This window comes from Panthera onca, chromosome A1 (assembly GCF_046562875.1).
Source record: "Panthera onca isolate mPanOnc1 chromosome A1, mPanOnc1 haplotype 2, whole genome shotgun sequence".
NCBI lineage: Eukaryota > Metazoa > Chordata > Mammalia > Carnivora > Felidae > Panthera > Panthera onca.
The window spans coordinates 130,927,872-130,943,323 of NC_138339.1; the positions used below are offsets into that span (position 1 = coordinate 130,927,872).

A 15,452-nucleotide genomic window follows, 5' to 3' on the forward strand; every position below is an offset into this window, starting at 1 on the left:
TACCCATTATAAACAAGTTTAAAGTAGAGAAGGATAAAAAACAGAATTTTTTTCCATGTATTTATATCACTGATGAACATATTCTTAAGAAATGCTTCTCAAATTTTCAGCACTATAAACACCATAAATATCTATCCCAGATAATTACCACTATTGCATTAGGTTCCAGAAATTATTTAAATTCTAATTTCTCCTTAGTAATAGATCACATAAAATTTGCATGAAAACTTCCTTTTTCTACAAAAATGAATAGTTTGTTACCTGGCCTGGTATACTCATTTTTTTCCCCTGATTTTTATAAGAGTAAAATTTGTGTTCCTTAACAGTATTACTCTTCTTTCCTTGTTTGTATATAATACCAAGGCAATGGGGGGATCAGGACCCAATCCACAGTAACTCTAGATATAGGCTTAAACTACTTCAATCTTGCAGTTTCTAAGTTTATAAAATCCAAAAGTCAGTAAAACAAAACTTAATGCTATTGATGTTTTAGAAGGGCCTTTATTTTAGCATTTTGAGAATTCACCACCTTATGAAACGATGCAGACCTTCACACTATTTACACAAATGACGCAACTTAGAATTGAAGACTGTGTTTTCTAAATAAACCTAACAATATCCCAGGTGTGGTCAGAGGACTTGCGAACAACAGATCTTTTAAGAAATGCTTCAGTATTCATATAAGCAGCCAATTAATACAAGCTCACACTACTTCACATTACAGATGAGGAAGATTTTCTTTATGAACATGAGGATATGTACTTTGTAACAAGCAAAGAGAAAAAAGTTAGGGCTTTGTCATATACATACATACTTTTCAATTATTTGATCACAATGGGTTTTTTCCCTCCCGGTTCATAAAAAAAAAAACCTCTTTCCAAGTTTTTCCTTTTCATTTTAGCAGTATTTTTAATCACAAAGAACATAATACAATCTTGCTTTTGAGCTCCAAAGCTCCATGCTCTGACTTGTTCTGTATTCAATGGTCTATACCATGGGATACGCTTACTGAGGAATGCTCAAATGATCTGATGGGATGTCAGAGGAAAAGAAAAGAACTCTGGTTTTTTTCATTTGCCCTTAATGAAAATTGAGTTCTAGTAATATCTGGTATATATAGACTGACATGGATGATGCTTGGTGGCTACTGACGGCATGTATTTCTACAACACTAAAAGACTAAATAGAAAGCACTGAATTAATGCTTAACCATACTTTAAATACAAAAATGAAATGTTACAGAATCATGTCTTAACTTAATGTGCTTCAATTTATCTAAAATGTCTTTTCTGTACTCTTCAGTAAGTGATTGTATGCTAGAATATAAATAGAGTATGCTGATGAACAAACTGTGGAAGAGCTGATTTGGGGAATTGTATTTGAAGAAATTTCTGGCTTGTGTATAATCCTGAATAGTCAAAAAAAAAGTCAGGTTACTTTTCACTCCACTATATTTAATATACAAGATAACACAAGTTCAAACTTCAAAGAGCTGTCATTACTTCCCTCCCAGAGTGATAAAAATGTAAAAGTTTGCTAATACGTGTTCATGAGGATATGGAACGGTACACTCAAACTACTGGTGGGAATGTAAACTGGTAACACCAAATTTAAAACAATTTGGTATTGCATGGTAAAAATGACTGCCTTTAGACTTCAAAGCCACTGATTCCACTCCCAGGTATATACCCTAGAGAAACTCAAGCATGTGTTCACTAGACAACATACTCACAGGAAGGCACAAAAGAGCATTATTCACCACAGTCCCATATTGCTAACAACTCAAATTTTCAAAAGAACTATAGTGGATAAACATATTATGGGGTAGTCACACAACAAACTGTGAAAGAAAAAAGAAGTTTAGCTACCTGGATCCATATGGTCCAATCTTATAAAGTTAATATTTAATTAAGGAAAACACAAAAGAGTACAGCTAGGAGAACTCCATTCATTTAAAGTTACAACAGGTAAACTAAATAATACTGTTTGAGGATACATATATAGATGGCAAAACAATAACACAAAGCAAGGAAGTGATCTGAACCAAGGTCCTCCCAGTGATGGACCTGGGGTGTGTCTGGAAAGTACACTAAGAGACTGCTGGGGGGTTGGCAATGCTCCTTTTCTTAATATAGGTAGTGTGTGCTGACTAACATATATGCTTCATAATTATTTACAATACTGTATGCTTAGATGTAAAACAAACTTTTAAATTATTAATATTTTGGTATAAGAAAAGTGTCATGGTTATGTTAAGTAATAGTCATTTATAGGAATAAACAGTGACATATGTATGGATAAAATTATATAAGGCTTGGGAGTGGTCTTCAAAGTAACAAAGGAAAGGCAAAAATGGATGGAATGAGATGAACAAGGTCATATAAGAATTGAAACTGTTGAAGCTGAGAGATGGGTGTATCACATGGCTTGCTAAGAAATAGCTGGTTGACGTTGAGGAAGAGAGTAAAAAACCACAATCTAAACTGAACAAAGATCAATTTAAGAAAAGCATTAAAGAAACCATTTTTAACATTTACAAACTTATAAAAGCACTGTAATTTCTGAAAATAAATGGCTTTCTACTACCTCTGCTCATCCCCAACTTGACCTCACGTGAAACGCAAGGGACACTAACTTACAGGGCTTGCTGACTGGTCAAGAGCAAAAACCTTCCACTGCACTCTGGTGCCAAGAGCCTCTCTAATTTGTCTTTAAGCGTGTACACACAAATTCAACCTTCTCCTTGGGATCTGAAGTGCACAGGGCACACAAACCCCCACACTCCAAAGTAGGTGACTCTGAGGAAATATGGCAGCTACTCCTGAGGCAGGTATGGAAGTTGTGGGGCATTAAAACAGTCTTAGGAATTTCTAGGTTTAGTATACACCTGAAACATTTCAATCAGTCTTCTGCAATACCTTTCTAAAAACTAATGACATTTTTCATTTCTCAACTGATAAGGGTAATTTTTTATTTTTATTAAGCAAATTCATCTATTAAATGCTTTGAGATGCTTGTAGTTACGTGATAGGATTTTTTTGTGAAATTAAGCAAATGAAGAGCACGTACTTTTTTGTTTTCAGAAGGAATAAAGATATTTTTACCATATTCACATTTCACATATGGTATATGGAATGTTATTCTTGAAAATGGAAGTTCTAAATGAACCTGCCATCTGGAGTCATTATAATATAGTACCTACAGGGATGCAGTGCACTTGAGTAAGTACTCTTCTAACTATACAAATCCCCCGAAATCACAGAATGCCCTCAGCTAGAGTTTCCTCTACTGGCTTTTCACAGAATTGTTAGTTCATTTTATGAGGCTGCAGTAATGGCTTTGATGCTTGTGAGGATATCTATGGTCTTCTTAATAATTCGAAACTGTCTAGTGACCCAAGCCACCCCTTCCAATACCTCAACTATTTCCTTTGAAGAAACTTTAAACCCTTGAAAACACAGAGCACGATAATCTTTGTTTTGTTGTGGTCAGTCCAGCAACACCTCCACCACCACCATCACCACCACCACACACACACACACACACACAAACTCTCAACTATACGTTAAAACTACATGAGAACAACAACAAAAATGACAGGAAGAAGAGCCACTGAGGGCTTTTCTAACAGCCTCATTGTTCGACACACTACAGGCTGATGAGGAACCTCTGGGTGAGTGTGCACAGAGAAGGCAACTACTCACCAGTCCAGAGCTTAACAGTATGGTCAGTCACAGCTAACTCTGAGTCTGGGCTTACAGAAAGTAACATTCAAAACATTACAAAAAGACCATGTTCTTCCACTTGTTTTGTTCAAAACCATTCAATGATTTCCCATTTCATAAAGAACAGAAACCATGAAGTCTTTTCATGGCCTGAAAGGCCGTATAGGAGCAGGCCCTCAGCAACCTCCCCGACCTCATCTCCCAGCACTGTTCCCTGGGCTCACAGCCATTCTGCCTTCTCTGATGCTCCTGTCACACACACAAACTCTGCACTTGCAGAGCCATGCACTCTCAGTCCCTCTGACTGCATGCTCCAACCTAAGGATCATGTGTTTTATTCCCCTCCATCTTTGCTTAAATATCACTTCACCAGACGGGCCTTTCCTGTATACTCTTAACACCCCTATTTCTCCTCTATCTCTGCTCCCTGATTTCCTTTTCCACAGAGCAGTTCTCCTCAGCTGACATCACAAACATTTATTCACTAAGTTTCTCCTTTACTAGAGTGAAAGCTAAGACAGCAGAAACAATGCCTGCCATCACTACCTAGTTTACTGCAGAAATAACTGGTGTGATAGTATATGCACTAGCATACATTAACTGTGTGTATAGGCCTAATTAAAATGACACATTTCAGAGACAAATAGCATTAACAAAATATGTGATGAAATATTATAAGTGGAAGGCATGTAATATAAATGGAAAAGTGGGGGAGGATTGTAATTAATATTCACTATTTTGAGGATACCTCAGAAGTTTATTACCTTGATTGTGGTGATGGTAACACAAGTGTATGCACATGTCCAAATTCACCAGACTGTATACATTATTATGTGTAGTTTTTTGTATACCAATTATTCTTAAATAAAGCTGGAGGAAAAAAGAAGCCCTCCAGTACTGTAATGCACAATACTATGTAAAGAATCACTAGAGCCCTAAAAAGATCTGACAGATCTTTTCATTTTTTTTTAAAGAAAATTAAGTTACAAAGCAGCAACCATCCAAGTTTACTACTGTAGCTATATCTAATAACAGTAACTACAACATTAATAAAATATAGTCAACTTGAAAAGTTAGGATTGCCACAGCTCAAAAAATTTGAGACTCCTTTATTCTCTGTATTGTACTGTGAAGTGAATGAGTGGGAAGAAAAAGTATGATCTTGTGCCACTACACAGAAAAATGCATCTGTTTTCTTCCCATATTGGGTTGTTTCTTTTTCATACGTGGAATGTGCAAGAGCAGGCGGTGGCAAAGAACGAGTGGGAGAGTTGGCATGCAGCACTTAATTTCAGTAAATACTTTAGAAAACTTCAGAGATGACCAAGCAGCTTTCAAACAAGGCATTCTTGATACGTCTCATAGAACTTCAAGGGTATGTTTTTGAAGACAGTAAATATACATAAAACTATTAGTGCATCCTTTAAATGTTTTTCTGAGGCCAATAAGCAAGGTATTCTTGCACTGTAACAGCCACATGGCCTTGTTAAGTTTTGTGTTCTTTTTCTTGGCAAGCCAAAAATAAGAACTCATATGCCCATGGAATTATGATGGAATATTTCATGCAAATATATATTATTAAACAATAACAGAATACTGACGTGTTGTATGTGTGCAAAAAACTCAAGGTGTATGTAAATCCTCTGTGTAACAGAAAATGTATTTCTAAAGTTTCATACTTTCAATTCCAAGGCTTTATGCTCCTGTGGTCTACTCTCCTAACCTATATTTTTCTATTTTAGCTATTAGTGCTTATACCTACATCACATACTGGAACAGGACTCACTTTACTATTTACATGATGAAAAATGACAATGAAACAGTCAATCTTAAAAATTATAGCAGTACTGACTTCTGGTTTCCAGGCCGGCATGTAAAGAGCATGGCAAGATTCACTCCCTTCCACACGCAAGGAAAGAGTTGAACAAACTGAAAACAAATAACTCTTCTTAGATCCATCATCAAACTGAGATCACAGAACTGCTGCCCCCAAAACCAGATAGAGAAACACAGAAAGTCAAAACTTACTGGAGCAGAAACCCATGATGAGGAACTTCTGGGTACCCAGGACCAGTGTAGGAAGGCCTAAACTCTAAGTGATGAATTACTGGAAGAGGAATGTACACGAGTCTGAGAGTTAAGTACTTCAGGGGGCCCAGTCTTAGTTTCACCTCCAGGAACTCTACTATATACTCAATTGAAGATCAAAGAAACATCTCCTTGTGCTTCAACAAAGAGAGAGAAAAGTAGGTATTTTTAAGTAAGACAGGGCATTTTGTTCTTAACAAAGGCTACAATCATGACAAACTATTGTACCCCACACCTTACCAACACATCAATAAGGCTTCTATATAACAGGAGAATACAACTGAAAGAAGTAGACATCTCAGATCTTATTTAAGAAGTCTCCAAGCAAATGTAAAGAAAATATGGCACAAAAACCAATATACCAGAGGAAATTTTATCTTCTGACACCAACAACTACAGTAAACATGGCCTAACACCGAGACAGATAAACATAAGTTGGCCTGTTCACTTCAGTTCCTTTACTCGTTACTATATCTGACTCTCAACAAAATATTACAAGGCATAAAACAATATACCCACAATTCAAAAATTCCGTAATTTTTAAAACTGGTGAAAATGTAATCCTTGACAGTATCATTTATAACAAGTTACACACAATAACTTAAATGTACAGGTAAACACACATTCACTAAAATATATATTCATATTATGTTTAAATTAGAACCTTTCCCATTAAAGTCAGGAAAAGCAATGATGTTCACACATCACTGGCACTATTCAACATTACACTGGAGGTCTTAGTTAATGCAGTAAGACAGCAACAGGACAAAAGATTTACTTACTAGAAAAAGACTAAAAGAAAAAAACATTGTTACCATAAAAGATATTTTGAAAATATAAAGTGTTCAATAAGTTGGTTAAAAGATTAGTGGATAAAAATTTTTTATTTCCTATATACTAGTAAAATTCTATTAGAAAATGTAATAGAAAAACAATTCGATTCACAACAGTATTAAAAGACCCTAAAATATTTAGAACAAATCTAACAAGAAATGTGCAAAATGATGAACTGATGATGAATGATGAAGTTTTAAAGCTTTTCTACAAGAATATTAAAAGGTTTAAGTAAATGAAAACATATGGTATGTTCCTCAAAGGGATTGTCCAGAATTTTGAAGACATCAATTCTCACCCAATTACACTCTATATATAATGCAATCCTAAAGTAAACACCTGTTGGATTAGAAATATGCATTATAGGGGAGTGTGGGTGGTTCAGGGAGTTGAATGTCTGAACTTCGGCTCAGGTCATGATCTCACAATCTGTGAGTTCAAGCCCCGCTTTAGGCTCTGCGCTGACAGCTCAGAGCCTGGAGCCTGCTTCGGATTTTGTGTGTGTGTGTGTGTGTGTGTGTGTGTGTGTGTGTGTGTGTGTGTGTCTGCTCCTCCCCCACCCACGCTCTGTCTCCCACTGTTTCTTAAAAATAAATAAACATTAAAAAAAAATTTAAAAAGGGGTGCCTGGGTGGCTCAGTCAGTTAAGCTTCTAACTTCAGCTCAGTTCATGATCTCACAGTTAGTGAGTTCGAGGCCCACATCAGGCTGTGCTGACAGCTCAGTGCCTGGAGCCTGTTCCAGATTCTGTGTCTCCCTCTCATTCTCTGCCACCCACACACACACACTCTCTCTCTCAAAAATAATAAACATTTGAAAAAAAATTTTAATTAAAAAATATGCATTATGAAATATTTTATATAAAGAAAAACCTAATAAGGAACCATATAAAAACCAGCTACCTAACAAAATATTACCAATAGAGTTGAAAAACAGTATCTATAGAATAGATATCCTCTATGATACAGCAAAAATTTACTTAGTAACTACAGCAATTAAAGCAGTATGGGAGTGACACAGATGTAACCATTATGAATAAAACCAAAAGAAAAAAGAGACTTCAGGAATGGACCCTGAAATATATGAAAAAACATAGTATATAGTAAAAGTGACATTCCAAATCACTAATACAAAGATTACTTAATAAACTGTCTGTAGAGGCTACTGGGTGTCTCAATCGGTTAAGCATCCAACTTCAGTTCAGGTCATGATCTCGCGGTTTGTGAATTCGAGCCCCGCATCGGACTCTGTGCTGACAGCTCAGAGCCTAGAGCCTGCTTCAGATTCTGTGTCTCCCTCTCTCTCTGCCCCTCCCCTGCTTGCACTCTGGTCTCTATCTCAAAAATAAATATACATTAGAAAAATTTTAAAAATAAACAAACTGTCTTTAGATAGCTGATCAGCATGAAAGAAGAGACCCCTACCTCACACCACACAGAAGAATCTTCCATACTTCATGGATCAAAGAGTCAAATGTAAAAAACAAAATTATAAAAGTTGTAAAAGGGGAAATGGCAGAGTAAATGGCACAAGGAATCTGCATCCAAACACAACAAATGCATTGGCAAAATCCGTCTTGACAGAACTATTTTAGAACTCTGGAGTCTGTTCAAGGCTTGCAACCTCCAGGGAAGACTTGGAAGATAAACTACAGTTAATTTCCCCTCAATCTCAGTTCTTACTAGAGTAGCAGCTACCCATCCCCTACTCCTAGCTGTGCAGAGCAGCTTACCACCTCTTGCAGAGCCAGGGTGGGCAAAAATCAATCCGTCCTCTAATTACCTGTGCTTCTCATCAAAAAAGAGCAAAGAGGTGGGCAGCCCTTGTACCTCCCCTTCTGGCTCAGCCACTTGTAGGGGATTTAAAAGCTGGCATCCTTTCTCCTCTCCCCCCAAATCCCTTCATTTTTTCATTTTTTCCCCCTTGTGGAACCAGACATAAAAGACTAAGACATTCAAAAATCACTGCATGTATACCCAAGAAAAAATTTAAAAGTGACTGCACATGCCCTGGAAAAGGCTCAGAAAATATCTGAGAAGACTTTAAGATTACACCTCATTCTTCCTTTTATGGTCTTATAAGTGTAAACCAAACAATACAAACTCACTTATTCAGCCAGCCAGCCACCCGGCTAACCAGCTGGCATCTATAGCTACATTCTCCAAGGTAACAGATCTGATCCTGAAAATACAAAGTAAATATAGTCAGGGTCCCTAAAGAATTAAAAGTGTGGTAGCGAGACTGTACAAGGGTTATTTACCATGCAGAAGCTCCATGTCATAACAGAAAAATGAACTAAGGAGCTAGTAGGAATAAAGATGAGGTAATGGCTAAGTCAGGAACAAGCTGGTGGAGATTTTATAGAGGTTATTTGATGTACACGTCTTAAAAGACGAAAAGAAAATGACACTTTGGAGGGCAAGATTTAGGAAGAGGTAACAATATGAGTGTACAGGTTAGAAGGCACAAAAGTGGGGCATGTACCAAAAAAAGTCAGCTAAGACCACTTACTATCTATAGGACTTTGAGCGAAAAACTGAATCTATTTCAACTGAACAATAAGGGTAATGGTATCTTCCTCAGAGGTACTGTGAGGAAAAAGAGGTGGTAGGTCAAGAAGGATGTAAACGCAGTCTGGCTGCCACACCCTTCACCTGCTAACTTCCAAGGCCAACTCTACTGTTTTACCTCAAATTGGAGTCTCCACCTCTCACTGTTCCTCTAGAAGCCATGTACTCGGTAGAGGAGGACAACATCCTCACTCATGTACAATGATCTAGCACAGTTCTTGACACATAGTATTTACCCAAAAAACAGGTTTGTTTTTTTTTTTCTAACCAGATGTTCAGAGTTCCCCTAAACTACTTTCTGACACTCCTGAGATCTGCCCTCCAATTACTGCTACAGTCCTGATTCTCAGCTTAAGAACCAGTGGTATGTTTAATAAGCACCCCACCCAATCTGTACACATATTACATCATACTTACAGGCTGAGGCTGTTCTGCAATACAGCAGTTGAAACATAACCAGAATTCACTCATGCTTATAGTCCACAGTATAAATGAGCACCAATGAAGTTCTTGAATCTTAGCTCAGGAAGCTTCACAAAGCACGCTCCTTGAGATGCTGAATGTCCAAAGATACCAAAAAAATAATTTTATTACTTCTCTGTGTTTTTGCTCCTGGAAGTATCTTCTACAGATAATTCAATGAAGAAAGTCAAACTGTCTTTCTTTCTTTGCTTCTGGCTCTACAGAAACTTGTTTCTGAACCACCAGGAAGGTACAAAAATTCTTGTCTTGACTCAAGGCCTCTAACAGGTAATCTAAAAAAAAAAAAAAAAAAAAAAGAAAACAAGTTATTTTATTGATCATTAGATGCTTTTATTTTCTCAATCTGTGATAAAAATATTTCCCTAAAACATAAGCATTGAAAAAAAATCAAGATTTTAATAATCTGATATTCGACAAAAAATTTTTAATGTTTATTTTTTTACTTTGAGCACGTGAGCAGGGTAGGGGCAAAGAGAGGAAGAGAGAGAATCCCAAGCAGCCCCCACGCTATCAGTGCAGAGTCCCAATGGGGTTGGATCTCACAAACTGCAAGATCATGACCTAAGCTGAAATCAAAAGTAGGACGCTTAACCAAGTGGGGCACCCAGGCACACCACAAAAATTTTTGAACATTTTTTTTGAGTGTTAGGTATTAAGAATATAGCAGTGAAATAAAACAGAAACCCTTGCTTTCATTAGGCACCCTATTTTATAACTATAAAAGTATTAATTATTCTAATAAATTTATCTAATCACTAACTACAACACTATGACTGCCATATAAAAGTCTCAAATTCCAGGCAGAAATACTGATCATTTTCATGTTTCTTCACTTGAACACTGTTTTCAAAAACAACCCAGAAATAACTGGTACAGCAATCAATTCTTCTTACTCATTTTGTGAATTAAGACATTAGATCCCTGCCACCACCAACACCACAATCAGCGTCAGTAAAAATAGTTTATATCCCACTGGTAGTCAACCAAGCTGAGTCGATCAGAATACATGTCTGCCAATCTTCTTTGTGGACTTGGGCTAAGAGTGAACCTATCTTTTCTTCTTGACTGCCAAGATGTTGATTTTAAGGCCTTAGCCAACTAAATTCCAAACTTCATGTAGATGACCATTCTGAGATAATAATGCTGACAAGGAGACAAGAGAGAGGAGAAAATTTAGACGACATGAATCTCTGCTTCCTGTCATCCCTAAGATTAGTGTGACCTATGGGCCTGAGCTGTGTTTTTGTGAGGCAGTGTTTCTCTCTCTGCAGCCTGAAGCTACACTGAAGTGGATTTATATCACCTGCAGTCTAGTACAATTATCATGTGAAGATGTCCAGTAGACCACTGGATATACAGCTTTGAAACCAAAGAAAATTCCTTGAATTATCAAGAGATGATAAATGAAGCAATGAATCTGAAATTCTAAAGTAGCATAAAAAAAAAATAAAGAAAGCAGTATCATGAAAAGCAAAGAGAATCTAATAGAGAACTCTAAGTAAGTAAGCATTATTAAGTTAGTTAGGTAAGTGAGTTACTAAGTAAGCAAGTTAGGAGCATTTAACTGATGGGTAGAGAAAGAAAAGTCTACCAAGAATATCTGAGTGCTATCAGAGAGAGAGAGAGAGAGAGAGAGAGAGAGAGAGAGAGAGAGAGAGAGAAGGAGGAGGAAAACCAGCTACTTTGGTGATCCTGCTTCAAAGAGGAAGGAGATAACATAATTAACTGACATGGAGAGAGCAAAGACAGAAAAGAGTCCATTAGAATATGGGCAGCGAGGAGTCTGCTTGGGTTTCTCTCCTCCTCTCTCCCTGCCCCTCCCCTGCTCTCTCTTGAGTGTACATATGCACGCATGCTCTCACTCTCTCTCTCCAATAAATAAACATTTTAAAAAAAGAAGACAACGATGAAGAAGAAGAATGGGCAGCAGTTACATGGCCCTGGTTACATCTGTTTCAGTAAAGTAGTATGGGCAGAAATCGGATTAGAGTGGGTTAAGAAGTGAGTGAAAGGTGAGAAGCAAAGGCAACAAATGTTAGGAAAAATTTCCAGGAAGACAGGATACGAAGTTTTAGGGGTGCCTGGGTGGCTCAGCTTGATTAAAGCATCTGACTTTGGCTCAGATACAATGAAGAAAAAAGCCATCCTGGAAATGAAAAGATCAAAGACCAAAGATGCATTAACAATATTCCTCAAAGATCTGTTAACATCTTTGTCCCAAGCAGTCATATGTTTATAAATTTTTGAAAAAGTTATAAATTTATAAGCTATGCAAACTATAAATCATAAACCATCACAGGCCCTGAACATTAAGTGAAATAACATTCCTCCTTTTCACTGTCTCCAAAACCAGGACTCGTATAATAGGAATGATAGTAATTTTTATATTCGTACACATGAAGATCTTCAGTAAAGATAAATGCATCTTATGTTTATGTCACAAATGTAGTACTCTGCTTCTACGAAGTCCAGAAAACAAGTCTCCTAACATATCACAGAAAAATGACATGTTAAGATTTAAGCCTACATTTAAAGAGAAAGATGAGAAGGAAGAAAATTTACATTCTTGCCATAGTTAACAATTCAGAACAGGGAAGATTTATTTTCAAGCAAGGATGAACATTCCTCATCTCACTCAAACTTCCAAAACAAAGAAGTGGCAGTGTTACAATTGATTCTGTCCACTGAAGTAGGTAAATAATATGAAGGTTTAAAGGCTCAGAAGAACAGTATGTTTCACTTACTTCCTTCTTAGGAAGAATATAACAGGAAAGAGTTAAATTCACAATAACATGAACATTATTTCAGTGTTGCATTTAAGAAGTTTAATTCCACCCTGAATCAAAGACAAGAAGTCACTGTAAAATAAGTCACTGAGATGAAACAAGCACAGCAGAGGGAATACAGTCAATAATAAAGTAATAACTTTGTGTGATGACACATGGAAACCATACTTGTGACAAGAATTTCATAATGTATGTAACTGTCCAATCTCTATGCTGTAAGCCAGAAACTATGTCAACTATACTTCAATTAGAAATTTAAAAAAATTTTAATGATAAAAAAGTCTTTGTGAAATGAAGTATCTTTTAACCAGTTCCACAAAAACAAAAATACATCTCTGTTTAAAACTGAAAATTCTTTTTTTTTTTTTTTTTTTTTAAATTTTTTTTTTTCAACGTTTTTTATTTATTTTTGGGACAGAGAGAGACAGAGCATGAACGGGGGAGGGGCAGAGAGAGAGGGAGACACAGAATCGGAAACAGGCTCCAGGCTCCGAGCCATCAGCCCAGAGCCTGACGCGGGGCTCGAACTCACGGACCGCGAGATCGTGACCTGGCTGAAGTCGGACGCTTAACCGACTGCGCCACCCAGGCGCCCCAAAACTGAAAATTCTTTACGCTCATCATTGTTGCAACACAAATAGACATGGTAAAACTCCAAATCTATTGAAATATGAGGTTAATTTTTTTTGTTCCAAGTTTTTATTTAAATTCAAATTAGTTGACATATAGTATGATATTGGTTTCACAAGGAGAACTTAGTGGTTCATCACTTACATACAACACCCAGTGTTCAACCCAACAGGCACCATCCTTAAGGCCCATCATCCATTTAGGCCATTCCCCCACCCACCCACCCCCCGCCACCTCCCCTCCAGCAACCCTAACTTTGTTCTTTATACTAAAGTCTCTTACAGTTTTCCGCCCTCTTTTTACCTTCTTTTATTTTTTCTTCCCTTCCCCAAGTTCATCTGTTTGGTTTCTTAAATTCCACATATAAGTGAAATCATATGGCATTTGTCTTTATCTGACTTATTTCACTTAGCATTATACACTCTAGCTCCATCCTGAAATCTGATGTTTAAAACTATTGTTTAATTTAATTTTCTTATCTACATATAAAGTCAGGTAAGTTTCCTTCTTATCTGGAAATTATGTTTTTCAGAAACCACCTTTAAATATTAATTTTGGATTGGGAGGTGTTGTGGTTTTTTCTCCTTTTAACCAAGTGTGCTTTCTGTTTAATACTTGAAAATAATAAACGGCTTCCTAATTTACAATCCATAATATTTCATTATGCCACATTTTACCAAATTCAAAATTCCTTCCCATTTAAAGCACAGCTATTAATTTGTGAATTTTAAAATACACAATTTCCCACTCGCAGGTAGTACTTTGAAAATGACATTCACAAGACTTCCTTCATGTTTAGTTGCAGAATTATTTTTTTGAAGTACACTAATCTGTGCTTTGTTTTTGAAAAGGATAAACAGCTGAAGTTATTTCCACCTAGATAATACATCTGGAGAAACATACTTTCAGACCAAGAGGTTATTTGCAACTCCACAGATGTGTATTTGTTAAGTAAATACATAACTCTAAAAATGGTTCAAACATGCCTTGGAACGTCATGCCAATACATTTTCCATCTTCTTGCTTTTCTTAAACTTCCTCTTTAGAATTATTTTTCGGAAGTGTATAGACTTAAAATATTTATACATACCCATCTTGAGACAAGTACTAAATTTATCACAAAAAAATGTCACTAATAATATATATACTATAGTTACTTTCATTTCTTGAACTGCCAGTTGCTTAAAACATGCAACATGATGTTGCAACAACATCAAAATCTACACTTGGCTTGAAACACAGCTCAGCATATGCTGGACATGTAAGGGGTCAGACTGGTCTACAGACCAGAGAGTATTTCACAAACACAGAGATTCACAAGATACAAAATTTTAGTAAAGCTTGCAGTGAATTATCTGGCCATTTATCAACTGAGCAGAGCTTCCTTGAATTAAAAGCTGGTCTCTTGATTTTTAAAGAGATTGGCATGAATAAAAAACTGTGGTAGTATTCTCCACCATCAGCTTCCACTCCTCCTCACTTTCTGCACTTAAATGCTACAGACGTTCGCTTTATACTTGCATGAAAACGTTTCCTATAACAATGAAAAGAACATCCTACCCAAGGTAAAACTGTTTCTTAGATAAACTTCCAAAGAAACAATAATAAAGCCTTGATTTAAGACACAGAAGGGCACCTAGCTGGCTCAGTCGGTTGTGTCCAACTTCGGCTCAGGTCATGATATTGCACTTTATGAGTTTGAGCCCCGCATTGGGCTCTCTGCTGTCCGTGCAGAGCTTGCTTCGGATTCTCTATCCCCCATCTCTGTACCTCCCCTGCTCATGTGACCCCCCCCTTAAAAATAAACATTCTAAAAAAACAGGAAAATGAGACACATCTTTAGCTAAACAATTTCTTTTTTGTAGATTATTTTTGTTTTTATTTTTTCCCAATATATGAAATTTATTGTCAAATTGGTTTCCATACAACACCCAGTGCTCATCCCAAAAGGTGCCCTCCTCAATACCCATCACCCACCCTCCCCTCCCTCCCACCCCCCTTCAACCCTCAGTTTGTTCTCAGTTTTTAACAGTCTCTTATGCTTTGGCTCCCTCCCACTCTAAAGTTTTTTTTTTTTTTTTCCTTCCCCTCCCCCATGGGTTTCTGTTAAGTTTCTCAGGATCCACTTAAGAGTGAAACCATATGGTATCTGTCTTTCTCTGTATGGCTTATTTCACTTAGCATCACACTCTCCAGTTCCATCCACGTTGCTACAAAGGGCCATATTTCATTCTTTCTCATTGCCACGTAGTACTCCATCGTGTATATAAACCACAATTTCTTTATCCATTCATCAGTTGATGGACATTTAGGCTCTTTCCATAATTTGGCTATTG

At 36.8% G+C, this 15,452-nt stretch overlaps 1 protein-coding gene across 5 annotated transcripts in view; it reads right to left on the reverse strand.

Moving 5' to 3' along the window:
• Nucleotides 1–15,452, reverse strand: part of CDC42SE2 (CDC42 small effector 2) — a 131,252-nt gene that overhangs the window by 25,545 nt on the left and 90,255 nt on the right. For all 5 annotated transcript variants that reach the window (XM_060637888.3, XM_060637890.3, XM_078451311.2 and 2 more), the window contains one exon: nt 9,635–9,972. In XM_060637888.3, the coding sequence (XP_060493871.1) occupies nt 9,635–9,688 (54 nt within the window). In that variant the 5' untranslated portion in view covers nt 9,689–9,972. The remainder of the gene's footprint in view (nt 1–9,634; nt 9,973–15,452) is intronic.